The following is a 27902-nucleotide window of genomic DNA, read 5'->3' as shown; positions in this document are numbered from 1 at the left end:
GTAGCTTCTAAGTCTTCTAAGTTTCTCTCCCATGTCGCTGTTTGTACTTTGAGGTCTCTGCTTTATTTTACTTTTTCATGTTCACTGTCAGCTGGATAGACGTCGTGTTAAGTTACTGTTGATGAAAACCCAACATTTCCTGATTTTCCCGCTTTATGATGAAAGCATTTAAAATAACAAAATAATGAGGGACTTTTACTGTGAAGAATTTATAGGAGATGAAATGTGTTTATCCACCGTTTAACAGCCACTTTATTCAAGACAAGCGCATCATCAGTTAGAAGACTCACCTTGAAGCAGGTAGCCCTGTTGTAATGGAGATGCAAATCCTTGTTGTGCTGAGCTGGCACTTCAAGTCAAACCAAACCAGCATGTGAAAAGAAAACAAGTCTTATAGTCAAAATATCTCTGCCTCTGCAGCACCAATTTTGGCCATTAAAAAAAACTATCCATTATAAGTCTCAGAACTTAATGAGGGCACAGCAGTAATTTGACGCAGTATCTCGTTGTTGGATTGTGCAGGTATTATTTAATTGTGTACCTGTTGATTTACGGGCTCTCACCATCCAGGGTGTAGAGCCTACCTTGGGTTTAAATCAGGAATGATCTCCAAGGGGGGATTTCCAAGTTGGGGTCAAACCCTCACTCCTATGTTCCCTATGAGGATGATGATGCCTCTCCTGGAAGTAGCCTACAGGTCCACTCCCTGAGGACAGACCCGTGCAGACATTGCCACAGCGTCTAACACTGGTTTATTTTTAGCAGAGCTCTCTGAAGCTGCCATGTTGCCGGCGAGGTAGCAGCCCGCCGGCCCCAGAGGAGATACTGCGGCTCTGAGTCATGGTCCTGGTCTGTGCAGCCTGTGTGGCTCTCAGGTTCACCGTGTTGCTTAATTAGGACATCCCGGAAGAGGAGAGTCTGGTCCTGTGCGCAGCTGAGTGACGGACAGGGCAGGAGGCAGGAGGGGACGCACCGCAGCACACAGACACGAACTCGTCCAGGGATTTTATTGACAATCCCAACAAAACATCCCGACAGAAACTCACAGCGGACCACAGAGGGGAGGTGAGTTGTTTCTGTACTGATGAGTTTCTCACTGAATGTCAAATTTAGTTAATTTTCGGGGTGGGGCGGAGAGAGAGTGTCCTGCAGTGGGGGTGTCCGACAGAGATGTGTGCGCAGAAATGTCCAAACACAGTCATCTTCACCTGCCTCCTGCGCGCCATGGCTCCTTATGGCGCAGTAAACGAGCACACTGTTTTGTTTCTATACTGATTTTTTCCTTTATCTCCTTTGTGTTTTGGAGTGAGGGTGATATCGTGTCGTGGAGCATGAAGCATCAGATTTGAGGGGCGGTGAAAGTGCTGTCAGCGTGCCAGTGCCATGTCATGTTTTGGAAGGAGCGTGCGCGATCATCTCTGACCTGAGATGAGCACCTGTAATCAGCCAGTATCAGTTTCAAAAAGCAAATTAATTAATGTCATAGATTGTAGATTACAGGCTGTTTATTTTTTTTTATTTTTTTATTTTTTTTGTATTTCAAAACTTGAATTTTTGACTAAATTCCAGTACTTTTAGTTATATCACATCTTATGGCTAAAAAGCCAACCTTAAATTAAAGGTCCAATGTGTAAAATTTATCTGGATTTATTGACAGATTATGGTAGAAAATTATTTAAATATTCATATCTATTTTTTAAATTTTCATTAGTGTTTCTTATTAATCAACTGAAAATAAGAATTACTGTGTTTTCATTACGTTAGAATGAGCTGTTAAAGGGCGCGGAGTCAGTCATGTTGAACTGCCATGTAGAACCCAGAACAGACAAACCAAATGCATTCAAGGTCACCATAGGTTCCTCAACAGGCTTGAAGATATGTTTGCAATTTGCAAACTTACTGCTGGACGCCACTAAATCCTACACATTGGTCGTGTACGTTTTTTAATTAAACTTGGAAGCCAGTGTGGTCAGAAACTCCCCATGTGGTCAGAAAAAAATGAGTGCCAACAAAATTAACTTATCTTCTGATGTAGATCATGTGATCAAAAGTTCCAGAACAACTAGGCTACTCAATGGACCTTAAGGCGATACCGTTTCATCACTGATTACATTAACTGCCTCTCATAAGTCTCTAAACACAGTGACACCTGTTGGTAGCCTCAGGTATAATTCAAATGCTCTAAACCTTAATTATTAGGCCCAGGTTATATTAATCTCGTAATTGACAGTTCATTTTGTAAGATTTACACTGATTTATTGGCAGAATATGACAGAAATGTTCTCTCTGACGCACCTCTAAATCTGTGGCACCTCTCGCTGAAGCACACAAAAACACACCCACATACACTGCTAACAGGTATATATAGCTATTTTTGCCCCCGACAATTATGCCCACAAATATTAAAACCACAGAGAGAGACATAAGCATACAGTAGAGAAGATGGCAGAGCTACATGATGCAACAGCTCCCTGATGCTCTTTATACTCTAAATATGGCCTGTCAGGTTTTTCACGAGTTTCGTGGCCACTGTAGGCTCTCCTTCAGATTTGGAAGGGAAAGGTGAAGTGAGGTGTCTCCAAGATAGGCACAGTTAGTGTAAAACTAAAGCTCTTTTTATTCCAGTTCAGTTAAATCCTTATGTTTACTTTCAGCTTTACTCAAATCAACAACAAAAACTGGAGAAGTCATAGCAGTTTTTTTCAAATTGGAGACAAATCCCAAGACTTTCACTAACACTGATGATATCACAGCTTCCTGTATGAACAGATGTAGCACCTCTAGTGTAAACACAATACCAGTAACACATTTATCTTTTGACTTTACAAAGATTTTCTTTATCTTTCAGTACAGTTCAGGGCAGGGCATGGAGGCCTACAGTACCGTATCTTACAGTGGGCCCATAGCAGCACACAGCAGGCTGTGGCCCAATATAGCCCCAAAGATCAGATACCAGGCCAGAGGGTTCAAGAGCACATGCAGGTCAGGGTGAAGGCAGTAATATCTTTCCACTGCAGGAACATGTGTGCTTTCTCAGCTGTTGGTCGGGGTCTTTATGTGGAGACACTGTTGCCCACCTGTCTGCAAGAACAGAGGGAGGAATGTGTTCATTTACAGGCAGCTGATGTCTGCTGGAAATGATCCTTAGATGAATTCTACTGACAGCAATAGTTTGTTGTTTGTCTGGTGTTTTACAGTCCTTGTGCCACTTGCAGTTTCCCATTCAGTCTCTCTGATGTACATGAAAAGCGAAAAATGAGCATCGCTGGCTGTGTGTTTGCATTGCCATGGAGAGTTTGGCTGGTTGACAGTACAGTCAGAGCAGACGCTGGCTGTTTCTGTCTCATGGTTTTTAAACAAATCTTGACATTATTATAGAGCAAGACAGTGATTAAGTGAAGTGTTTTGGAGTTAGGTAAATACAGTTGTTTGCCCCCTGTGTAAAGTATGGAATTTAAATCTTCAACCATTGTGTAACAAATTATTATTTTCATTGTTGACTAATATGCTGATTATATTCTCAATAAATAAATTAATCGTTTTGTCTATAAAACATCACAAAATGTACCACAAAAGTGCCCCTCATGATTTCTCAGAGCCCGGGGTGACATCTTTAAAAACTACCTTTACTGAAAGAAATCTTTTTACCAGCCTCAGGTAACTTAACATCTCACCTTGCTGCAGTGATGTACAGGCGTACTCCAGGACTCTGTGACATCACTTTTAGGTGTGTTTACATGTTAGATCTTATACTGTATGTATGTTCATAAGTTGTGAATTAAAGATTCAGTAATCACTGGTGTCATGCTCCAGAAGAATAAACACCAACCTAAGAGGATTGTCCACAATCTGGCAACCTCAGTGTTTTTTCTTATTGATGTTCATAATTGCTCTATAAAGCATTATTAAATTATTTATTAGCCATGAATAAAGTCTTTAGTTACAATGTAGTTGGAAGATGAAGAGATAAATGTTTGGTTTGCAACATTTATTCTGTTATTCACACAAACATGTCACACAAGATTATGTGGTTTTTGTGTGTTTTTCTTTTGCTTTGATAAATGTGTGAAGCAGGCCAAATATTTGACTCAGATCAGCATGACCCAGAAATAAAAACAAACTATAACTCTTCTAAACAGGGCCTAAAAATCAGTGGTACGATGCTTCATATGTCACTTGTTGCACATGGTCAACCTACATTGAGCTCTCCAGGATTCAGGTCTTGCCTCAGAGCTGTTGTGATCCAGGGAACAGAAATAAATAGCAGCTGAGTGCTGCGACAGGCATGTGGCAGAGCTGAGAGCTTTCTCCAGAGAGATGACTTGATGACGCCCATCAGGACGCGTTTGCAGCTCACAGCACATAATTACTGACATAATTTACAAAGATTACAGACTGGGGACACAATCCAGTCTACATAACTGCGATATCAATGCAGAGCCCGCTGGTGTTTTTTATAGAAAACAAATAAAAACGATCATAACTCATATTGGATGGTGTGTTGGGACATGAAAGTAGCAAGTGTCAGATTAGGAAGTGTGTGTTACCTGGCAGTGGTTTGCGTAAACATGCAGTGGTTTGCTGGATTGAATTCCACTCTGTTGACTATTAAGTGTTGGAAACAGGCCTGCATTGCCTCATGGTGATGCATATGGCTGGTCAGTGTTAAGGACGGAGAGACAATATGTTCTGTACAGCTATCTTCAGTGTGTTTCAGTGGCGTTCGATTACAGCTGGAGGTTTGATTACCTCATGGCAGTAATATAACCTTCTCAGTTCTGTCTGCACATTTCAGCTGAATGTCATAAGGGTGTCATATTTGTTACATTTGTTCTGTGGCAGAACATTTACTTGAGCATCTTTCCCGGAGCGCCTCATCTCTAAATGAGGTACTTGTGCTATCATGTGGGAATGTCATCATGGGAATATCCAGGGTCACTGAGGTCACTGTTTCCTCAACAGTAACTCCAACCAACCAAATTTCATGAAAATCAGTTAACAGTTAAGTGGGTAACAGTCGATTTTGTTGTCAAGTTCATATCTCTCAATACAATTTGTATTTGTTTACTAGCCTATCTTGACCTCTCAAATATGGCAACCGCTCAGACGCGTAGCAGCAACCTTACAAAGATCCCAAAAATGCTGATTTATTGATCTCATATCATGCCTAACTTTAGTGAATCACAACATGTCAGGTATGGAATTAATCTGCAGATTCTCTGATTTAAGATGAGACAAAACTTTTTTCTAAATGTGGCTCACAACAGACCAACCCTAGGAGGTTAGCCTTGTTTTTAGCCTAGCAGTTGTTAACGACTTGAAGTCCCCACTAGGGACTAAAGAGGAGTGAAAAGTCAGCCATCGGTTTAAAATGGCGCAGTCAGTGAAGTATGGTTTTCATGGTTTTTCAAAAACTGTGAATCACCGTAACCATGAGACGTCCCTGAGCATACAGTCATAAATGTGCACAAAAAATGTTAGGCAGATAAGCTGCAGACAGAATGGACACTCAGACTCACAGGCGCACACACACACACACACACACACACACGCACACACGCACACACACACACACGCACACACACACACACACACACCATTTTTCCCAATAACTGTTTTATTTCATCAGAAGCTCGTTGTCTTTCAGTCAAGGCAAACAGGGCAGAGCCAAGTATGTGACTGACTGTTTAAATATTCAACAGCCAGTCAGATACTCCACGGTAAAAACTACTGAACATTTTTCCTGCAAAAAATTCTTTAGCTTTAAAAGTTTATTGGATTCTCTCACAAGTTTTTGGTTATATATTTTGTCTGTATATATTCAAGTGATTATTTATTTCATTTTATTTTCTACACTGTGGCTCTCCAGAGGCTGAAACAAGACAGCGTGTCTTCTTTTTGTTTGTATCTGAAGATACTGTATATGTCATCAGGTATTTTCCCAGCGTTTCTTTCATTTTTCGTACTGCACTAAATTCTGTTAACTTCTCTCTCAGCCTGGCTCCGGTCTCTGTCCAAACTTAATCCAATTGTGCGATATGTTCATGAGGTTGTGACTGGCTGTGGCAGAGGGCCAGGCAGCTCAAACAGAGACTGTGTTCATATAAACTGTAGCCACTGCATTAGTTACATTTAGTTTCACTCTGTAATGACATGGGCCAGCCTTTTGAAAACAGGGAGCAGCAGCAGGGTGGGAAAGTTGGATATTCTGCCACTCAGGACCCAGTTCTCATCTCTCACCACCGTGCAGTTTTCTTCTGGAATCAATAAAGTGAAATAAAGTGTTCTATCACAAAACTAAACTAAGATCAGAAAGGTCACTGTACAGCTGAAGAAACCATTCCTGCTTTTGTTTCAGGTTTGTCACCATGGAAGGGTTAATGGAGCGGCTGGAGCGAGCTGTGACTCGCCTGGAGAAGATGTCTGTCACCATGCAGCCGTCCAGCGGCATGGCCAACGGAGGCTGCGCTAACGGCATCGATGGAGGCAAGTCTCTGCTTCAATAATACTCAAATCAGAGGTTTGAGAGCAAAACAGATGTATTCTATTCGATCATATAATATTCTTAAGGTTGCGATTTGTCCCTGTGTTTCCAGGTTTGTCTCAGTGTGTCGAGGCCTTTGACGTCCTACTGAAAGGTCCAGTGTCAGACTACTTGAACAACAGCCAAGCTATTGGAAACGACGTGGAGAAACATGTAAGTTGTGTTTAATTCATTCACTAAAATGTCTCTAAACAGTCTTAGAGTTAATCAAAATGCTGATAGACTCATGAGTCACTTTAGTTAGTACAGAAATCTTTGTAAAAGTTCCAGCTTTACGAGCAGCAGCGAGTGATTTGTCCACTTTTTTGCCCTGGGTATTGCCTCCTAATACAACATACAAGGCCTCAGAAGAAGATACCAAATGCCACTGAGGGCTAAAAAATCAGTGAGGGCAGTGAGCTTGCAGATTGCAAACACCTCTGTCTCTCTTTCCAAGTGTGTAGGACAACACACGGTGGCCACAAAACTTGTGCAAAATCCTAAATTCGTAGTTGGAGCCAAACTCATGAACTTAATTTCTGCCACATTCTGCCAATAAACCCCTATAAATTTTGCACACTGGACCATTAATGTGATTTTATGTGCAGATTATTCTCCCCAAAAGACACTAATCTAAATAAAATGCAGTAAATGACTGGATAACACTTCATAGTAAAGACAAGATAAACACAATATTATTTACTACACTACAAGGTTCTTTATTGACCTTGGAAATTACAAATCAAACCAGTTTCATATCCAGTGTCACAGTAGTTTACTATATTAGATAAATACAGAGAACAGCATTTATATATTTTGGTTGAAGAACCTCTGATTTCATTGTGCCTGGTTCAGGGCATTATTATTATACATAATGCATTACATATTACAGGGGCTCGCAATGTTTTGATGACTAAGTGCCAATTTAGCTGACTAACACAGGAACACCTTTTATTCCTCTATTAGACAAGACAGCTGAAGTGGAGACAGGTGAAGACAGGGAGAGTGGGGGGATGACATGCAGCAAAGGGTCGTTACCTTTGCAGGAGTCAAACCCACGGCTGCAGATTCCACATTCCACATAAATGTTGGGCGCCGATGATAAATCAGACAAACACACACTCATTCTAAAGCACACAGATGTGACCACAGCTGCAATAAAAGTGCAATACTAAAACTAATGCTACATTGATCTTCTTCCAAAGCGAAAGCTTGTTCTTATTTCATTAAACTCTCCTCAAGATTCAGATGTTGCCCTCAGTCTTGAGAAATCATAAGTTAATGTTTATCTTAACAAATAACAAGAAACTCTGTGTGTTTTGTGGGACTTTAGTCTGAAGGCAGATTGTAAGTAATGAAGCTCTTCCCTAAAGAGAGCAACAATGGATACCAGCGGACCAACTAGTGCTGCCTGTGCCAACCTTTATTTGATACGTTTTCAAAGATGGATGGTCCTACTTTAGATCCCACCAAGATATGCATGACTCTGGAGAGCTGAAGGATAGTGAGTAGTGCAATAGTGTGTTTATGTGTGTGTGACTGAAAAGGTTTCCTCTCCCCTACAAAGCCAAGGATGGGAGTATGATTGAACTTTGACCTTACAGTCATATATCAAACCGCTGGTGAAGTACCGTTTCCTATTTGGTAATGACCTATGCTCCCGCCAGGACTGTAAGAGTGTTTTGTGGTAAACTGGTTGGCAATAATAGCCGTGTTATGTCCTCGGAACAAATCCAAGACAGCAAAGAGTGCTCCTCATCAGAAGAGCAGAAAGAGAAATGTATAAAAGGAGTGCTTGTGTTTCTTCCTCTCTACCTTGAAAGAAGACCTCTTTTATTGTCTCCCATCAGTGAACGGAGTGAGGAGGAGGAGGGGGAGTATGTGAGCGAGAGCCGGGGGTACTTTCTTTAAGTTTGTAGAGCTCCTTTTATGGACAAAGACTCCCTGGTGGTTCCCTTGGCCCGCAACTGGAGGTCTCAGGCACACACAGGACACAGCTGGCTGGGACTAACCCAGACTCAAACCGTGTGTGTGTGTGTGTGTGTGTGTGTGTGTGTGTGTGTGTGTGTGTGTGTGTGTGTGTTACTATACTTTTTTTTTTTTTTATGTCAAAGACAGACGGATTTCCAGAGGCATGAGAGAACATGATGAAGTGTAAACAAAAGACAATGAAAGAATGGCCACTCTTAACATTGTCTTTATTCACTGTAAACAATTTATTAGCATGCTGGTGATAACATCCTGTAAAATGTGTCATTTATCATAATCCTAAACTATCTGACTTTGATTCTTTGTTATCGACAGGCAGAGATGGTGAACAAGGCCCTGCAGACTCAAAGAACTTTCCTCAAGATGGCTGCCAGCCACCAGGAACCTGCACAGGTACAACCTATTGAAACCAAGCCAAGTTTCAGACTGATCTGCCATGACCGGTGACTGGCCGATCAGTGGAAATATATCCAGTTCTGTGCTGGTCAAATTTACACACATGCAGCACACAATAGTTCATGTCATGCACACAGCGACACAGACAGTACACTGCAGCCGTAACGCAACAGCACTGGTCATAGCTACACATAACATGCATGGCAGTGTGCAGTTACTCCTTGCATTGCAATTGCATTGAAAAAGGGGCTAGACCCTTTGATAAAATAATTCATAATGAATAAAAGCAAATTTGCAGAAGTTAATAGCTACAGACAAACCATTTCTCAAATGCTTACATCAAAAGCTTCAATAACATAATAATGATAATGCCCCAGATGTGTTCCAAACATAACTCAAATATCTTGCATGTATTTTTTCCACAATATTTCTATTTAAATTTGTAAGACCATGAAATACAGCCTTTAACAGTCATATAATATGCAGTAAAACTCCACACAAAATTGCTGCATTGACACAATACAAGAAATAAACAAGAGCAAGCAAAACAAGAATGCTCTACCTTCTTAAGCAAATGGTAATAAAGAGGAGTATATTAATTGGAATAGATGGAAAATCTAACAAGTATTTAGAAGTAAAATAAAAAATCTAGAAGGTTGTAAACCACTTTGTCTACAGAAATTTCATTCACTTGATCATCTCAGCTTTTTAGCCTTCAGTGTTGAAACTAGCTAAGAAAATTTATCATTATGCCAGTTATTCCAGATGCTCTCCCTTTACCTCTGGAACCTGAGCAAGACTGCAAAACTATAACTGTAGGGGCTACAAAGCTGATCAGATATGGTTCAAGTCTGGCTCGGGACTTTTGTTGCATGTTATTTCCTGTTGACTCATCAATAAAGATGCAAAATGCCTCCTAAAACAACTGTTTCAGTTATTTAATGCTTTATTATTGGCAACAGAAATCATGTGTGCCAACCATCATGCCATTATAATTGTATCATGTGACTTGATCTCGTAACTGTGATTGGCTGCAGCTTGCACAAAAACCTTTCAGTTATGTGCAGCAGGTGATGCACAGTGCAGCTCTCATGACATTCAGTTACAAATTGCATCAGATAATTTTCACAGCAGTTGGACACAGACATGAACTGTATGTCAGGGTTGTGTGTCTGTCTGTGTCCTCCCCTCCTGTGTTCCCCGGCAGGCCGGCCTGTTCACAGAGGGATTACGCCGCTCTTTGACTAAGAAAACGCTAATACAACACATTCCCAACATGTTCACGTATAGAGAAAGGGGGGTGGGAGAGAAGGCTGTCTGTGTGTGTGAGAGAGCTGATATGATATCATCCCATTGGCCTTCTGTTGTGTGTGTGTGTGTGTGTGTGTGTTACAGCGTCTGCAGAGCCCACCAGGAAATGATTAGTCCCTATCTGTCAGGTCATTGGTGGAGAGGCGGTGAAAAGAGTGCTCAGTGATTGTCAGAAATGCAAACAAGGAAAGAGTGAGGGGGTTTTAGAGCGAGGGACAGACCCAGGAGAGGGGTGGGGTCACGTATAAGGGAAGAAGAGATGAAATTCAGTCAAATGGGTAAACACAAAACTAAACAGAAAAAAGGACAAAAAGAAATTACATGAACTCCCATGAAGTCTTGTCCACTTTTCAAGTTTGTAACTTTTTTTCGTCTCTGGTAGAACTAATTAATAGCAGGGTTTTCTGTTCATTTTCTAAACAGAAATGAGGACTTTAGATGTAACTTGGACTTGACTACTATGGGATTTGACTCCCTAAATACATGATTTGAGACATCAAAAGCAAAAACATTCTAGTTTTTTCAAGATTTTACTTTGTTAAGTCTGAAATATATAAAACAAAATGTGTAGTCCACCTGCAGTTGTGTTTTAAACAATATAAAATATCTTATGTCTTGTCTGTCTGTCTTGTAATGCATGAAAAACACCACATGGACATATTAACAAGGTTTAAATTGTGATTTTCACTTGAGGGGGTCTTTAAGTTTTAGGCCTGTGCATAGGAAGGAATTTGTCTTAGCTGTAACAAAAACACCACTAACAAGTTTAAAATATTTAGATGTGATGTGGTTTTAATTGTCAGCATTCGGGTTTTTCAGCAATGCAAGCTGCAAGACTAGTAGCTTGTCTGGTAGTTTGCTCGACACTTAAACTTATGACTTGGCTTTAGACATAAAATAGCTTGCATATCTGATAACACAACTATACTCTATAAAAAATTTTAGAGATTAACTGACTGTGTTCTTTTTAAGGTTTTTCTGCGCTGATGCTCTCCCCTCCTTCAGCCGTAGGTTGTTTACATGTAGCAGTGTCATCATGCAAAAGCCTGTCAGGTCATATAGGAAATTGTTTTTAGAAAGGCTTGTAAAAATGATTTGTGCATAAGGATCGCTACAGAGTGATATAAAAAACTAAAACAAAAAAAGATAAGTAATTGACTCACCCTTTAAGATAATACAACTATCAATCTCATAGCATTCATAGAAACATGCCACAAGTTTTACACAGTTTTCATGTGATTTTGGATTGACAAGCTTCCTGTTTGCATCTTACAGATGTGCATCCAGTGTCATGTTTCAGATTTTGTAAAAGGCTGATTAAAGAAACTCTCTATGAGAAAAAGTGTTGTCAAGCTGAGGCTAGTGGGGCCTAAGCTACTGTAGCTTAACAAGGTTGGGACGTCGGTTTAATCTAAAACATGACCCCGAAACCCTTTAATGCACACACACGGTACAACACCAGTACAAACCCCTCTCCTAAAAAAAATTTAACAAACACACACATCTGTTGACCAGACTCATTCACGTATATCTGTTGTCCTCAATACAGATCAGGCAGAGGAAGAAAAGTGTGTGTGACTCTGGCCAGTGCTACACACACACACACACACACACACACACACACACACACACACACACACACACAACCACGCAGAGCTTACAAACTTCTGGCCTTTCTCTGCAACACAGCCCTGTTGTACTCTGACTTTTTATGGGCATGTTCTATATTTGAGCCTGTTGTCAGTGTGTGTGTTTGTGTGTGTGTGAAAGAGTGTGTGTGTGTGAGAGAGAGAGAGTCAGATAAAGTGTGAGACAAAGAGAGAGAGAAAAAGAAAGTAAGCCTCTCTCTCTCTCTCACTCTCTCTCACTCTCATGTGACCTCAAGTTGGCCTGTTAACTTGAGTTTGTGTTGTCGTGTCTGTCTCGTTGGTTCTGGCAGTTTCACACACACACTTTGTCGACTCTCACAGTTTTAAAAAACCCTCCTACCGCTGTTGTCCCGTTGTCGCCCTCCACTCTCTGCCTTTGATCCACTGCTTGTACAGAAAGTCAAGGCTCGGATGCTGTGCTATTGTAACGCAGTGAGCACATTCGCTGCACATCAAATAATGTGAGCTGACGTTTTTGATCCTTTTCTCAGCTCGTCCTCTTTCTGTCTGTCTGTCTGTCTGCCTCAATTATCCACGGAGTCATATGTACATTTGATTTGAGATATTTGTTTGGTAGACTGAGATCTGCCTGAGGGGTCGTGGAAATTATGAATCACACGATTATGATTGCTGTGTAGTTCAAAGGCACATCAGCAAGCAATTAGGCCACATTTCATAACGCCATGACTTTAAAGAGCTGCTTCAGTGACTCTAATTAAGTTTTGCTCTGAAGATCAATAACCTTTTCATACATTTACAGTAAATATGAAACTGCCTGCAGTGTTTGTGCTAATGGGGTCTGCAACCTTTACTATCAAAAGAGCCATTTTTACCATTTCTGTCTGAAACTGCAACTTTTAGATTGTCTGTTTTTCCACTTTTCTTATGTTGGATTTGACATCCATAGCTAGCCTAGTGAGACTCTGGACTGGCCACCAGCAAAATATAGAATAAGAGGAAGGAAGAAGGAGTTTAGCTGCTCAGGATGCACGCTTTAGTAGATGAAATAAAACTTTTTTCTCATTCAATGTGTGGGCTACAGATTCTTACAGCTGGAGATCGTTAAGAATAATTTCAGGCCTACAACAATGACAAATGACGTGAGCTTTAGAGGTGCTAGAAGTTGGGTTTTGTTACCATCATCTTCTTCCCAGTGTCCAGTCTTTGTGCTTTGCCCCGCAGGTTAACTTGCTACTTTATATTTAACACGGAAACACAAGAATGGCAACAAACTTCTCATTTAACTCTTGACAAGCTACATTAAACTAAGTTTTCTATACCCAAATGTTAGCGATTTTGTAGTAGTGAACTTTCTAGTTGATGGTAGGCATATTTTTTTTTATCCTTGGACAGAGCCTGTTTCCAATCTTTATACTAAGCCAACCAGCTACTTGCTCTAGGTTTGTATAAACTTAGCATACAGATATTATCGCTCCTCTCATCTAACTCTTGGCAAGAAAGCAAATAGAACATTCCTCAAAAATGTGAACTATTCATTCAGTTCAGTATTCAATGTGCCTACATTAGCACCATTTATTGATTTAAAAAGTTCAGCAAACATCGATCTGCAACAGTTCATCAAAAGTTATCACATCATGTTTCTATGGTTTTAATTGTCTTTCCTAAAATTTTTAAGTTTGACATTTGGGGAAATTGGTATGACTTTCTTTTTGAGAGTGAAATGAGAAAATTGATGCCTCTTTCATGTTTGTGCGATAAACATGAAGCTAAACCAGTACATGATTAGCTTAAACTAGCTTAAAACCTTGAAGCTGTGCTAAACAGCCAACCTGGTTCTGTCCAAATGTTAGCTAAGTCTGGCTTGCATCCCCCTATAAACTACAACTTTGCACCGACTAAACAAACAAATAATGTATAGTGAGCTTTCGTTTCAGATGTGTTAACACTGTTTCCCCCTGTTTCTAGTCCTTATGCTAGGCCAGGCTAACAAGCTGCTTAATGTAACTTCATATTTAACATACAGACATGAAAGTGGTATCAATCCTCTAACTCTTTGAGAAAGCAAATAAGCCTGTTTCCCAAGATGTTGAACCCTGAGCTGACAACAGTGCCGTCAGTCACATTTAGTGGAAGAAGCTCCACTGCAATAAGCTAATGTAGCTAATGAAGCTAAGCTAAGCTAATGAAACTAACAACATCACATTTCACAACAGTATGTTTGCCTGTTGCTTGTGTTTCTGGTTTGATTTTCCTGTAAGATACTTGTGCACGAAAGGGTACAAGATAGTCGACTCTCAACCAGCACACGGACCTGCTGAGAGGTGCTCTGTATAATTCAGCCATATATAAGAAAGGAGTTCTTAAGATTTATTTGTGCTTTCAATAGGAATGTATGCTGTTTTTGTTGGCAAATAGCTTCATAGTCTAACATGGAAAAATTGACTCTCGCTGCTGTTCTGACTTGATGCCGACATGTAAATTTGCCAGGACATTTACAGGTTACAGTGCATTTGGGAATACAGCAAACCATTTCTTTTTGAGTAGGTTCTGTCTGCACCTTCTACTTCTCCTCTCTGCTCTGTCTCAGCCCATATATCTGTCTCTTTCTCATCACTGTGCAGCGTGATTGAGTGAGGGGAAGTCCATGCTTTGACTCACACACAATACAAGTCATGCCTTCAGTGGGAACCATGATGATGCTGGTGTTGACGTTGTGAAATTTAGAAAGGTGCCAGACATCTCTAATGGACACAGTCAATTGTAGGAGACTGTGCCCTTGTAGAGATGAAACCATCTGTTGATTAACTGATTGGTTGAATTTGCAACTATTCTGATAATCAATTTGTTGTTGTTGTTGTTGTTGTTTCCAAGCATTTAGTTCTTTCCTGGTTTGTATATTATAGTTAACTTAATATTTTTTGGGGTTTTGGACTGTTGGTCAGGCATTTAAAGACATCTGTTTGGGCTGTGGAAAACCATGATGGGCATTTTCAACATTTTAACTGATTACTTGAAAAAGAAAAGAAGAATGGAACTGGGTGAATAGAGAAACAGAAGCTGAAAGGATAAACTGAATAACAATAGAGAAATGTTCCAAACACCTAGTTTTGTTCATGGTCTACGTTCAGATTTGCATTACATTACTACTCAGCAAACATAGTACATCCCCATTTGCAGCGCGGTATCTGTGCAGAGGAGATATATTGCTTCAAAGCTGCTTGCACACAGATATTAGCTGGATTTAGTGAGAAGATGGAGGAGCAGAGAAAGCAGCGTCTATCTCAGCTTATGGAGATCATGTGCAGCTGATTGAGGGAAGAATTTGTTTGAAAAAAGGTGAAAGCTTACTTTTGTTTTTATTGCTCCTTTGCACGCAAGCAGAGAATTACAGAAGCAGATGTCCATGAATTTTCATATACAGCATCACCTCACAACTCCATCTACTTTACATATATTAAAGGGATAGTGCCCTGGTGTGGGAAGCTAAGCAATAAACTGCTGTGGACAGGGTCAACAGCAAAAATGTTTTAGCCACTTAAAAATATTTAGACTATATTCACTGCTTTGCTTTGCTTTCTGACAGCCTTTTCTGATGGGAAAATGCCATCATACATGCCAAATAGCACTGTTTCCAAAGTCACCAGACTCCACTGGCAAAAACAGTCATTTTAGATTGTAGAAAACAGAGTTGCTCATCTGCAGTTGTCTCGATTGGTTAGTTTGTTTGTGTTATTGTGTTGCCTAAGGGTCTAAAGAGTTAGTTTGAATTCACCAAAGCCATATAATTACACAAACAAATGAACCAATCAAAGCAGTGGTAGATGAGGAACATCTGTGTTCTGCAAGGCAAAATTATTGTTTTCCCCAGTTGAGTCTGGTTTGTTTGAAGAGAGCAATATTAGGCTTATATACAACAATTTTCCATCATAATAGATTGTCTGAAAGCAAGAAAAATTGGTGAAAATATTCACTCCTAAACTGATATTGATTTTTTTAGGTGATTTAGTTATGTTTTGCTGCTGACCCTTTCCATAGCAGTACATTGCTGGAAGCTAAGAAATGTCCACCAATACTCCAATGCAGTTTAAATAAATTGTCAACAATCTGTAATCAGTCAACTACCTCAATAACAGCAGTGATTTGCATAGTTTTTTAAAAAACCTTATCATGTGAATAAAGAAACAAGTATGTCACAGCTCATTAACAGTAAATGCTTAACATAGCAGATCAGAACAAGAAAGCTGCAGCAGCATTTCACAAATGAAACACTGCGTTCCCGAATCTATGCTTGTGCAGGCGCATGATAGGTAAACTGTAAACACTGGAGGAGCGGTATGCCTTACAAGGCCAGAGGGATCTCCCCATGAACTGAGGAATGTTTGCAGGAACGACATGATGGGGAGGGGAAGCTGAGAGCTGGGAGGCGAGCTATACTGTAGCCGAGATCTGGAAGTTCCAATGGAAAATGGCTCTGGCTAATAAAATTAGTTACTGTCCTGTACCCTAGTTTAGGAATTACTCAGGCTGAGCAGGGGTGGGCATGAAAACAACACTGGGGTTGTAAAATCCAAAGTATCTGAAACATGTTTAAGAGAATGTGTCTGCTTGTAAACGATGTTACCCACTCTGGTTGGAGGGCGTTTTGTGATTTGATTTAAATGTAATATCCCCTACCACTCTCCCTACCTCTTTGGTCTCCATGCATTCTCCTCTCACACTAACATTTCTTCCTTTTCTCCTGCATCCTTGCATCCTCCTGCTGTCCTAACCTGATGCCTCCCTTTTTCTTCCTCTGCAGACGGAGTTCCATGACCTGCTGAAGCCAATTTCTGATCACATCCAGGAGATTCAGAGCTTCCGAGAACGAAACCGCGGCAGCAGCTTCTTCAACCACCTGTCAGCTGTCAGCGAGAGCATCCCCGCTCTAGGCTGGGTGGCTGTGGTGAGGAAGAATACAATACACAAACACACTAACGTATTCAGGAAAACACTCGTATCATCCTACAGAAACTTGCTCACACAGACACACTATAAAATCTGATCAGTTGATCTTAATTTAAAAAAAAATCTAGGTTACTGATTGGCTTGAAAATATAACAGTATGGTGGCTCAGTTGGTAGATCACTCGCTCCATGTTCTGAAGCGGACACCTCCGGCCCTTAGCTAGCTAAGGACCAGAGGTTTGATAGAGAGCAAACTACCGGCTAACCGGCTAAGCAACACTTTTTAACAATCTTTAAAATTTTACTTTCCTTTCAGCATAGATTATCCTAGCGCATAGCATGTTTAAGTAGCATACAGGAAACAGGAAAGGGAAAAGTTCCAAAATGGGCGGGACTTAGGAAGGGTCAATTATGAGAAAACCTCAAGTGCAATTATGCAGATATTCAAGTTAAATACATAAAAACTAAAACAGTGTTGTATATATAGACTGATGAGTATGAATAAACACCAGGTTTCTCTCCCTCCAACATCATCTGTCTTTTTCTTAGTCTCTGCTTCCCATCAGAACAAATTTTCTTCTTCTGAGTTTGGGGATGAATACATCTAGATAGAGATCAAAGCTTCTCCACTTGAGTAGAAACAACCTCTGGTGCTGTCTCTGGTCAGTGTTTATTGCTGTCAGGAGGGCACTTTTCTCCACAGCATTTTACTATGTCGCCATGAGCTCCTCTGCTTTTTACTCTCAAATGAAGACAAATGTGCTGATAGTCGTTATAAAACAGTTTGGATGGACCTCACAGTGTTTTTGTCCCAGTGACAGTGAGATAAATGTTTCTGATAATTTTTTTTCTTTTATCTCTCTCAGACTCAGAAGCCAGGTCCGTATGTGAAGGAGATGAATGATGCCGCCACCTTCTACACCAACAGAGTGCTGAAGGACTACAAGGAAATGTAAGTACTGTGTATCTACTGAGTTCTTAACATTAAGTGCACATGTCACTGAAGGATGTAGGAATTAGAAAAGCCAGAGTAGCCCCTATTCTATGAAACCATAACAATTCATAAGTACTTTACATTACTGCCGTCAGGTTTTGCAAACACAAGATTTAGAGTTTCAGATTTTTTTTTCACTTTTTCTTTCAGTTTTGAGCAACCATTGTTTCCAAACATTTCTGTATAATATGAAAGTGAATATGTAGAACATTTTAACTTGATTGAGTTGTGTAATTCATTGCAGTGAAACTCAAGTTCATTTTTGACAATACTACAGTATCTTTTAATGGAAATCCAGTTTAAGACGTGAGTGATAGCAGTCATTTTGCAGTATGTTGTCTCATAGCAAGAATCTTACTTTAACAAAGATCATTGCAGACTTGATGTTCACTGTGAGTAATTGAAAGAATGTAATAACGCTTCTGCACATGTTCATCATACTGTGAACAGTTGCACATTCTTTGGTCAATATTTTGCACATTCCAAACTCTTACTTTTAAAGGTCCGGTATGTAAGATTTACAGGGGTTTATTTGCAAAATATGGCAGAAACGGAATATAATATTCATAACTATGTTTTCATTGGTGTATACTCAGCTGAAAATAAGAATTAATGGGCCTTGTGCATGAATGTTTTCTTAGTTTTCTCTCATATTTGTTCTCAAACAAAGCAGTGTAAGGGAAATACGAAAATCCTATGAGGGATTTATGAAACGTGTGCAGACAGCCAAGTTTGAATTAGCATATCGAAACGCCCCAGGTAAAGCCTTATAAGGGCAGCGGACCGAAGTGCCCTGTGCAAACCACAAACCAACAAGCCTCTGACATCTCGCAGGTGAAGTTACACTCAGAAAAAAAGAAGGAAAGAGAAGAAATGAAAAGGAAAATAAATACCTAAAAAAAAGACTTTGAGAGGTTTTTCTGTCGTGGTGCAGCAGGTGCAGCCAGGCTATGCACTCCCACCAACTCACCCACCCTCACCCTCCCAGCCAGCGTGCCACAGTGTTCAGGATTCTGTGCATCACATATTATTTGGATGTTTATTTAATGGATTTTTACCTTTTGAGGAAGGGAAAATGAATGTGGACATGGAGCCTTGATGCGCACATGAGTACAGTGGATTTAACTGGTCTGCTGAACAGCGGTATGTGAACTGGATGTACTTTGGTGCTAATTGTAGAAGTCTGGGGGGCATCTGTGGTGTCTACAGCTGGCTGTGTGTCCATCTGTTTGGGAGTACTCCAGTCTTAATACTGGTTAAACAGTGGAATGGGATATGTCAGATCTGTCACCAAAATCTCTTTGGAAGGCCTGGAAAGTGATAGTGGTGAGTACTTGCAGATGAGGTGGATTGGATCATTTTTTTCTCTGATCTAAATTGAAGTTGAGCTGAATAGCACGCAGATTTTGAAGAATCTGTCTCAGTAACCTGATCATCTTTAGGTGTAAACATTTCACATTACTGGCTTACTGGGTACTGACTTACAAGTGGTCTGGAGCACTTAAATATTGTTCTTACCTAAGAAGAACAAACGGGAATTATGAAAGTGTTAAGTAATGTCACAAAAGTTCTTAAATTTAAGGTGAAATCTATTTGTGCAAACAATTCATTCATGAGGCGCTTTGTGTTTTATTACCTTATAATGAGTTGTTTTCATGTACAAAGGACGTGGATCCTCTCCCACAGAGGACACCATGTTGCACCACTGCAGTAGCTCATAACAAGCAAACCAAACACTGGCTCTAGATACAGCCTTTGGCATTTTTTGCAAGTTTCACAGCCTCTGTAGTTGCACCTACATGCTTGAAGAGGGGGAGTGACACAAGGTGTTTTCGACCTGCAAACTCACTGCTGGATGCCACTAAGCCCTACACACTGGTCCTTTAAACACTGTACAGCTCTTTTCATTTTAAAACGCCTGCACCCTGACTCCAAGACAGAAAATATATTCAAATAGACACATTTTGTCAGAACTTTGTCAGGCCAAACATCAGGTTATAACCTTAATGTCAAGTGGATTACACAAGTTAAAAGTGCAGCAAGTACTTCTGGAGAAAGACAGTTGATTGTTGAGTCTCATTCCCAAGTCGTTAAATACTGACTACCAACCGTTTATCTTACTGACCTGTGACTGGCCAAAGTCTTTCGTCACAGGCTAGATTTTCTAAAGCCTGACAACCCAAAAATAAACTTCAAGAATCTGCCATTAGATTTTCATATCACACAGACACTGATAGAGAGATGCACTTGTCTGTAATGGAAGGAATAATACATGCAATTTTCACAAATGGTTTGCCAAATGGTTCATTGTGATATAAACTGTCATGAGTTGAGGTAAAATGGTAAAAGTTGCAAGTTGCTCTAAGAAGTCAGCTGCAAAGATCTCTTTTGTTACCTTTCATATTTTCCTCATTCTATTCCTTCCCTCATTTCTACCCACTTCATCCTCACATCCACTTTTTTGTTTCCACTTCTTTCCTTCCCTCCTTCCTACCTTACTTCTTACTTACCCCATCCTCCTCTCTGTTTTAAAATCACCTCTTTGCCCCCCCCCTCTCACCAACATCCCATTTTCTTCCAGCGACAGACGTCACGTAGACTGGGTGCGTTCCTACCTGTCAATCTGGACCGAGATGCAGGCCTTCATCAAACAGCACCACACTACAGGACTGGTGTGGAGCAAGACTGTGAGTACAACATATATGTTAATTTATTTGACATTTTATTATTATTAAGAATGTAAATATCAAGTATGATTGCACTTCCAGCCATCATCCACCTCCTCTTCTTCTGCGAAAGTTGTCTGAAAACATTGAATTACTCCGGTAACAACTTGTTTATTATTTTAGCTGTGTTTCCATTTAGTTTCCATTCGCAGGCCTTGATATTTTTGTATCAGAGGTTGAATTAACTTCTACTTTTTGCGTCCACTTCCATTTTTAGTTATGGAGCAGCTGGTTACATAAACTGCTGCAGAGAACATGAATGAATGAATGAGCTTCTCTCCAGTGGCTGCACCCCGCGGTTCTCCATAGAGCTCGCAAAACCTCTGTCACTCCCACACACACTTCTGTTTATGGATGTGTGCTCTGGGACTCCTCTGCACTCACACTCAGTAGATCCCAGAGATTATGATGGCCCGAAACCAAATCCTTCAACACACACTTGACCCCTTTCCTGGTTAGCTAGAGGGGTTTCTCATCTTTATTCACTGAGGAAAAACTGACTGAGGCTTCTCTGTGTTTTTGCATCTGATACCCACACAAAAACACTTCTCAGAAATGTTGCGGTGCAACTTATTTTTTACAGGAATACTTTCACATTTTGGGAATTACACACTGCTTTTATTTTATTTTGCTCTTGCCAAGAGTTAGATGAGAAGATCAATACCACTTTCATGTCTGTACAGCAAATATAAAGCTATACCAGGAGACAGTTAGCATAGATTAGCATTACATCACTGGAAAAAAAAAAAAAAAAACAAAGAAAAGAAAAGAAAAGAAAAGAAAAAGAAAAAGTTTGTCAAAACTTAACATTACTGTTCAGATCTACTCATGCATTGAAGTTAAGAAAACTTAAGTTATTACATTTTATAAACTTTAAACTTTGTGTTCTTATTCAACTCATGCATATACATATAGAGTTTATAGGTCTGTATACCATATTTATCTTTCAAAATATATGTGGTATACAGGAAAACCCAGAATGTTTTCTTGTATAGTGAGGAGACAAACATCCCCAAATACAGATTTTTTTTAATGCAGTGCTGCTGAGGTATGTTTTCAATCCATAACACACAGTTTCCTTAAGTTTTCTTAAGTACATGAGTACATCTGGACAACAGTGATAACTTTGACAAACTTAAGATAACACTCTGAGTGAACTTATTAACCTAAACTGACATAACAAATTAGCTCTTCACTGAGTAAATTCAAAAAGGCTTTGCAGCTGTTTCCTTTACTTTTTGAGGTTTTCTTATTTTTTCTGTTTTATTTACTGTGTAAAGACTGGAAACAGGGGCAAACAGCTAACACCACTCTGTCCACATTAAAAAAAATCTTGTTACCAGAACCCTTAAAGCTCACAAATTAACAACACTTAGGTAATATGTAAACATAACATAGCGTTAAAATGACAAGTTTTAAGAGGTCTTAAGAGTGATTATGTGGTGTAAGTATGTCTTTGAACAGTTACCAGGCAACCAGCATAGACTCCAGGAAGTTACTGGTCCCAGCCAAGAAATAGTCTGGTACAGGAATTAAACAATTAATTAGTGAGCTTTAGAGGTTCTGGTAGGCAAATTTTGTTACAGACAGAGCCAGGCCTGCTGTCTCCAGTCTTAATGATTTATATTTACCATGAAGACACGAGAGTGGTGTCAGTCTTCTCGTCTAACTTGCAGGAGCAAAATAAAATAAAATAAAAGTGAATAAGCTTCCTTCCCAAAATGTTAAACTGTTCCTTTAACATCAAATGATGAGGTTAAAACCTTGAGGTGAAGCTAATGCTCAACAACTGTTTTCTCCGTGCAGAAACTTGAGATCCTGCAGTGGCCGCGTGCGTCAGCTGTTGTCCCTGCTGTCAGACGACAGAGCTGAAGTGTGTGTGCGTACAAGGCTGGGAGTGTGTGGTACTAACAGGTGGTCCTCAGGGTTTACTTGAATGGAGGTTTTCTTCACAGAGGAACCCCGACAAAGAGTCTGTGTACACACACAGCCTGAGCCGTAACCTAAACTGCAGGGCTGGTCCCCCTTCAACGCAGCCGTCATCTGCTGCTCAGATAGGGCTTTAGTGACACGCTTATACTCTGACATACATGGGTCTGACATATGGAGGTGGCTTTACACACTCACACACACACATACACACACACACACACACACACACACACATACACACTAATCAGATTAATTGTGAGTTATTAAAATGTGTTCAAACAGGAGTGACTTCACACCAAAGAGTAATTAACACAGTCTGTAGCAGGGCTACAAATAGTCATTTTCATTACCAATTAATCTAATGATAACTACTTTCCTTAATTAACTAATTACTTGTCTGGCCTATAAAATGTCAGCAAAGTGTTAATCACAATTTTACAAATCCCAGGACAAAGCCTTCAGATTGCTTGTTTTGTCCATCAAACACCCAAAGATATTCACTTTTATGTGACATAACACAAAGAAAAACAGAAAACCTCATATTCGAGAATCTGGAACCAGAGTTTGGCATTTTTGCTTGAAATATTACCCAATCAATTCTTATAATTCTTATAACAATTATAATGAACAACTGTAGACCTGCAGATTTGGCCTACAGATCTTGTTCTCCAGATGGAAATAAACAACAAATGTCCCATTTTTTTCCAGTGAAAATGAAGATTGTGATACAAAAAATGTTGTGAATCATATCGCAATTAAATATGTGTCAAAATAATTAGAATTTTTTTTTTTTCTTTTTTATCATGCAGCCCAGATAGTTGCCAATTCATTTTCTGTCAGTTGATTAATTGTTTCAGCACAAGACGGACACAAGAAAATGTCTCTGATTGTTACTCTTCACCCCAGTGATACAAGTTATCAATTATCCAGTAACTGACCAAACAGCCCTTAAAATATAGAAAAGGAAACAGATCGCTTCGAACAGAAAAGTACGTTTTTCTGCTTCAGACAGACATGTTTGTGTACACCCATAAATGCACAAATACACAAACAGACGTGAACACAAAGAAGCAGTCAGACAGTTTTACAGCCATGCATGAACACACACACACACAGACACACACACGCTGGTTCTAATCCAGTGGTATGCGCTGAGCTGTTTAGTGTAACAGGTCGGCATTGTTCAGCGATGATATTCACGACACATGTGCCTCGGGTCAGAGGTCAAGTAGTCTCAGCTGTACTCAGAAGCATGTAAAGTGACGGTTCAGACCCTGTGATAGGTGTGTGTGTGTGTGTGTGTGTGTGTGTGTGTGTGTGTGTCTGGCAGCTGTGCAGGGTCTTCAGACTGTGTGTGTGTGTGTCGGTTTCTCCTCACTACAGAAGCTGGCTGTGCAGTTGTACTGTATTCAGCTCATCAGTTAAACCAAAACTGCCACTCATTATTATTTATCAAGGTAGACTGGAGGTAAGCAGAGCAGTAATTACAGGACCACAAACTCAAACTGCTCGGTCAAACATCGTTCAAAGCCACATAACTTTATTTAAAATTGTCTTGGACATCCTAAATATTCCAAACTAACTAAAATGTAATATTCTTGGGGATTTATTTTATTATTTGCACACGTATAAAACTGCATAAAATCTGGATAATGAAAAAAATAAGAAATGCACCAGGTCAGGAAGCTGCAGGCTTATACAATGGATATCCCCTACCTTTAGGAAAAAAACAATAGAAATAGCAATATCAATAGAAACAGTAATGTGCCAGGAGAGATTGGGAATGTGTATATAAAATAACACACAAGATATCTGGTATGTTTCCAATCATTCAGTTGGTGCAGCTGTATGATTCACAGCGTCATGGGTGAAAATATTTCACCACAGTAAAGCATAAACTGAATATGTGATACTGACAGACATTTACATGTACTTACACTACAGCTACTCGATGTGCATCCTGAGCACTGACAATTACTGGTCCAAGGACGTTAATTATTGCCATTAGGCTGTAAGATATTTCTTATGTAATACTCCCCCTGCTGGACAGATGTGTTACTACAGCTGTTATCCGCAGAACACCTGTCACAGCTCTGTTTTCTCTCATGAGAAGCTGGCAAGGCCATGATGCAAAGTTTAAGTCTAACATTTGACTCTCTCCAAACCCCCAGGGCCCCATTGCTCCTCCTTCTCTCTTTGACGCCCCCACCGTCCCCAGTGCTCCCTGTCCCCCACCTCCTCCTCCTCCCCCTGGCCCTCCTCCAGTCTTCACCGATGAAGGCTCCCAGCCTCAGGATGGCGGTGTGGCAGCGCAGCACTCAGCGCTGTTTGCCCAGCTCAACCAGGGCATGGACATCACTAAAGGTGGGTTAACTCCAGGGCCTGAAAGCTCTGTTGTTATGTACAACAGCACATTTAATGAATAAATGACTTTAATGGAAATTGTATGAATGTATTGTTGATATATATTTTTACTGACACAATTTCAATAAATTATGAATAAGACATACAGTGAAGAGAGAGGTTTAAGAATGGTTATTTAATATGCATGTGCATTAGCGCTGTGCATACTGCAGCTATCACTGATGACAAATAGATAATGTCCTTGGTTATATTTGTTTTGTTTTAATCACAAAAGTTGGAGTTTCCATCCTATGATTAAACATGTTGGGTTTTATAATACTAATTCTGAAATTTCTTTGATTAAATATTTTAAAATTTGACTGTTTTTATGCAAAAAAGGCGGGAGGGTTAGTGTTCTCCACAGGAATTAGATCATAATGTAGGGATTAAACAGAATTTTCACTCTTTTCTAGAGATCATTTTCCAGGACTTCTCCAGGACATTTTCATTTCTTTTTGATGATTGGAAAAGTACTAATTGTATTGAGTTTGGTTAGTGGCTCATTGAAAATTTCTCAGGTGAGTAGGGTAATGCTGAGGGAATTAAACTAAAAGGGAGTAGGTTTCATTTCAACATGGGGGACGACCAAAAGAACAAGAACAAAAGAAAGAAAAGAAGTAAATTGTGCATGTGAAACTGAAAAAAACAAACTAAAACTACAGGTTTATGGAAGAAATTTTGAGCGTCAAACACTTCATTTGCTTCATTCTGGTGATTTTTATGCACCAATTTATGTCCATTATTTATTTAAGGAAAACAAAATTAATTTGCCAGGTGACAAAATATATTGGAATATATGCAGTGAGGCTCTAGACAAGCGTCATGTCCTCTGCTTCTTTCATGTTTTTTAGAAAGGACAAAAGTGCATTAAATTTATCCCCATATTTTTCAACTGTAGGTCTAAAGCATGTATCAGATGACCAGAAGACCCATAAGAACTCTAATCTGCGTTCACAAACAACACCGACCAAAGCAAAGTCCTCAGGTGGTGTGAAGTCGCCCAAAGCAGCTGTTCAGAAAAGACCCCCTCTGCTGGAGCTGGAGGGAAAGAAATGGAGAGTGGTATGTGAAAATTTTTCTTTCTCTTCAGAGGAAAGGGAGATGAAGTATTTTTTTAAGATTTAGGTCAGCCCTTGTCAGAGATTATTGATGTAATCCGCCCCCTTGTTGTTGCAGGAGAACTTTGAGCAGAAACACGACCTGGTGATCGAAGAGACGGAGCTCAAACAAGTCGTCTACGTCTTCAGCTGCAACAACTCGACCGTGCAGATTAAGGGCAAAATTAACTCCATCATCATAGGTGAGCTGCCTGAAAGCAGACTGATCACATGGCTTTTGAGATCAAATTCATAACTTCTGATCATGATTTACCCTTACTCTACATATATTGACTCTCTCTAGACAACTGTAAGAAGCTGGGTTTGGTTTTTGAGAATGTAGTCGGGATCGTGGATATCATCAACTCGAAGGCAATTCAGTTACAGGTGAGAAAAACATGAGTCATACTTTTGCTTCAAAACACACATAATTTATTATATTCTCATTCAGGTGTCAGGTATTAAATTCTAGCGTCATACAGCCCCACTTCAAATAAATCAAATTATCCCTTTAAAGTGCAAATTGTGCCACGCACACCTGTCAGTAACTGAAGATGTATTTGTACAGGTGTTGGGAAGAGTTCCCACCATTTCCATCAACAAGACAGAGGGCTGCCAGGTCTACCTGAGCAAGGACTCCCTCAACTGTGACATCGTCAGCGCCAAGAGCTCTGAGATGAACATCATGATCCCACAAGGAGATGACGACTATGTGAGTGTCTGAGATAGGGGACAAGGAGACAAACTCTAAATGTGTGTTAATCCAGTGTTTTCCTGAATCTTTAATGTGTTGATGTTCTTTTTTTTAATGTTCTTGGTTGTTCTGCAGAGGGAGTTTCCAGTACCGGAGCAGTTCAAGACTGTTTGGGACGGCTCCAAACTGGTGACAGAACCTAGCGAGATCGCAGGCTGATTGATGCTTCGTCACCATCACCACCAGCACACCAATCATTACTTAAAGAGAAAAAAAAAGAAAAAAATCTCTCCGTCCACCTGATTTTTTGGGGTTCCAGAGATATAAAAGGGATTTTATATGTAAGCAGTGCAACAGATTAACCTTTGGTCCACTCATTCTTGCTGTATTTGTGACTTCATGATGTGTCTCTAGCACTTTGAAACATCCCCTCAGAATAAACGGATAGCTCAGGTTTAAGTCCCACAACCAAACATATTTAGATTTTCTTACATTTTTGTGCCATAGCAATAAAGGCATTTATGTAAGAATATACAAGTAATCTTATAAGGTCTTCTTGCTTTCAAAATCTCATTATCTTCCAAATATTTTCTCTAACTGTGTCTGGATTACCATTATTATGACTGTTCTTTATCTACATTTATTGTCGTATGAACTCTGAAGTATAATACAGACCACATCAGTAACACATTATTACACAGAAAAGGCTAAAGATTACATAAACGCACACATTCAGTGGCCAAGCAGACAAGAAAAATCTGGAGTTACGTTTAGGAATATTTGGTATATTTTCTAACTGATGGAGTGTATCTGACTTACCTCTTTAAATGTGTATAATAGTGCATGGTAGTCATGTAGTCCATGTTTCACTTAGTGAGTGAAGTCTATGCAGCACTGTTCACTATATTTTTGCATTAACGGCAGATGTCACAGTCTTGCTAGTGCATTATACTGTATGTGACATATAATCAATCATTTCTATGTCAGGAGACATTAAATCAACAAAAATAATTAACTAAATACTTGGTTGCTAATTTCTGAGTTACAAACACTGCATTTGTACACCTTAACATACTTAGAGTAGTGTTACCTTTAACACTTTCCGTAGTCTCTATACAGAATTTACAAAACATCACTCTGTTTTGTACTAAGATGTAGCACATCGTGACACCAGCATGAGGGAGAAGGCTGTGTACGCCACTAATACTTGTCAAAAACTTTAATTTACATGAAATCAATTTGATGTAATTGTGTATCATTTTTCAAATAAAATTAAAACCCTCA

At 39.7% G+C, this 27902-nt stretch overlaps 1 protein-coding gene across 1 annotated transcript; it reads left to right on the top strand.

The window, feature by feature from the left end:
• Positions 1 to 821: 821 nt before the first annotated feature.
• Positions 822 to 27902, top strand: cap2 (cyclase associated actin cytoskeleton regulatory protein 2). Its single transcript, XM_084738761.1, has 13 exons — positions 822 to 1065; positions 6359 to 6486; positions 6597 to 6697; positions 8828 to 8905; positions 16628 to 16771; positions 17639 to 17724; positions 20348 to 20453; positions 24596 to 24788; positions 25726 to 25889; positions 26004 to 26127; positions 26229 to 26311; positions 26493 to 26636; positions 26754 to 27902. Exons 2-13 carry the CDS (start codon positions 6369 to 6371, stop codon positions 26835 to 26837), a joined length of 1425 nt encoding a protein of 474 aa, XP_084594887.1. The 5' UTR covers positions 822 to 1065; positions 6359 to 6368; the 3' UTR covers positions 26838 to 27902.

This window comes from Lutjanus erythropterus, chromosome 16 (genome assembly GCF_056507025.1).
Source record: "Lutjanus erythropterus isolate fLutEry1 chromosome 16, fLutEry1.hap2, whole genome shotgun sequence".
In the NCBI taxonomy this organism is placed as follows: domain Eukaryota; kingdom Metazoa; phylum Chordata; class Actinopteri; order Lutjaniformes; family Lutjanidae; genus Lutjanus; species Lutjanus erythropterus.
This window is presented reverse-complemented; position numbering and strand designations above follow the sequence as displayed.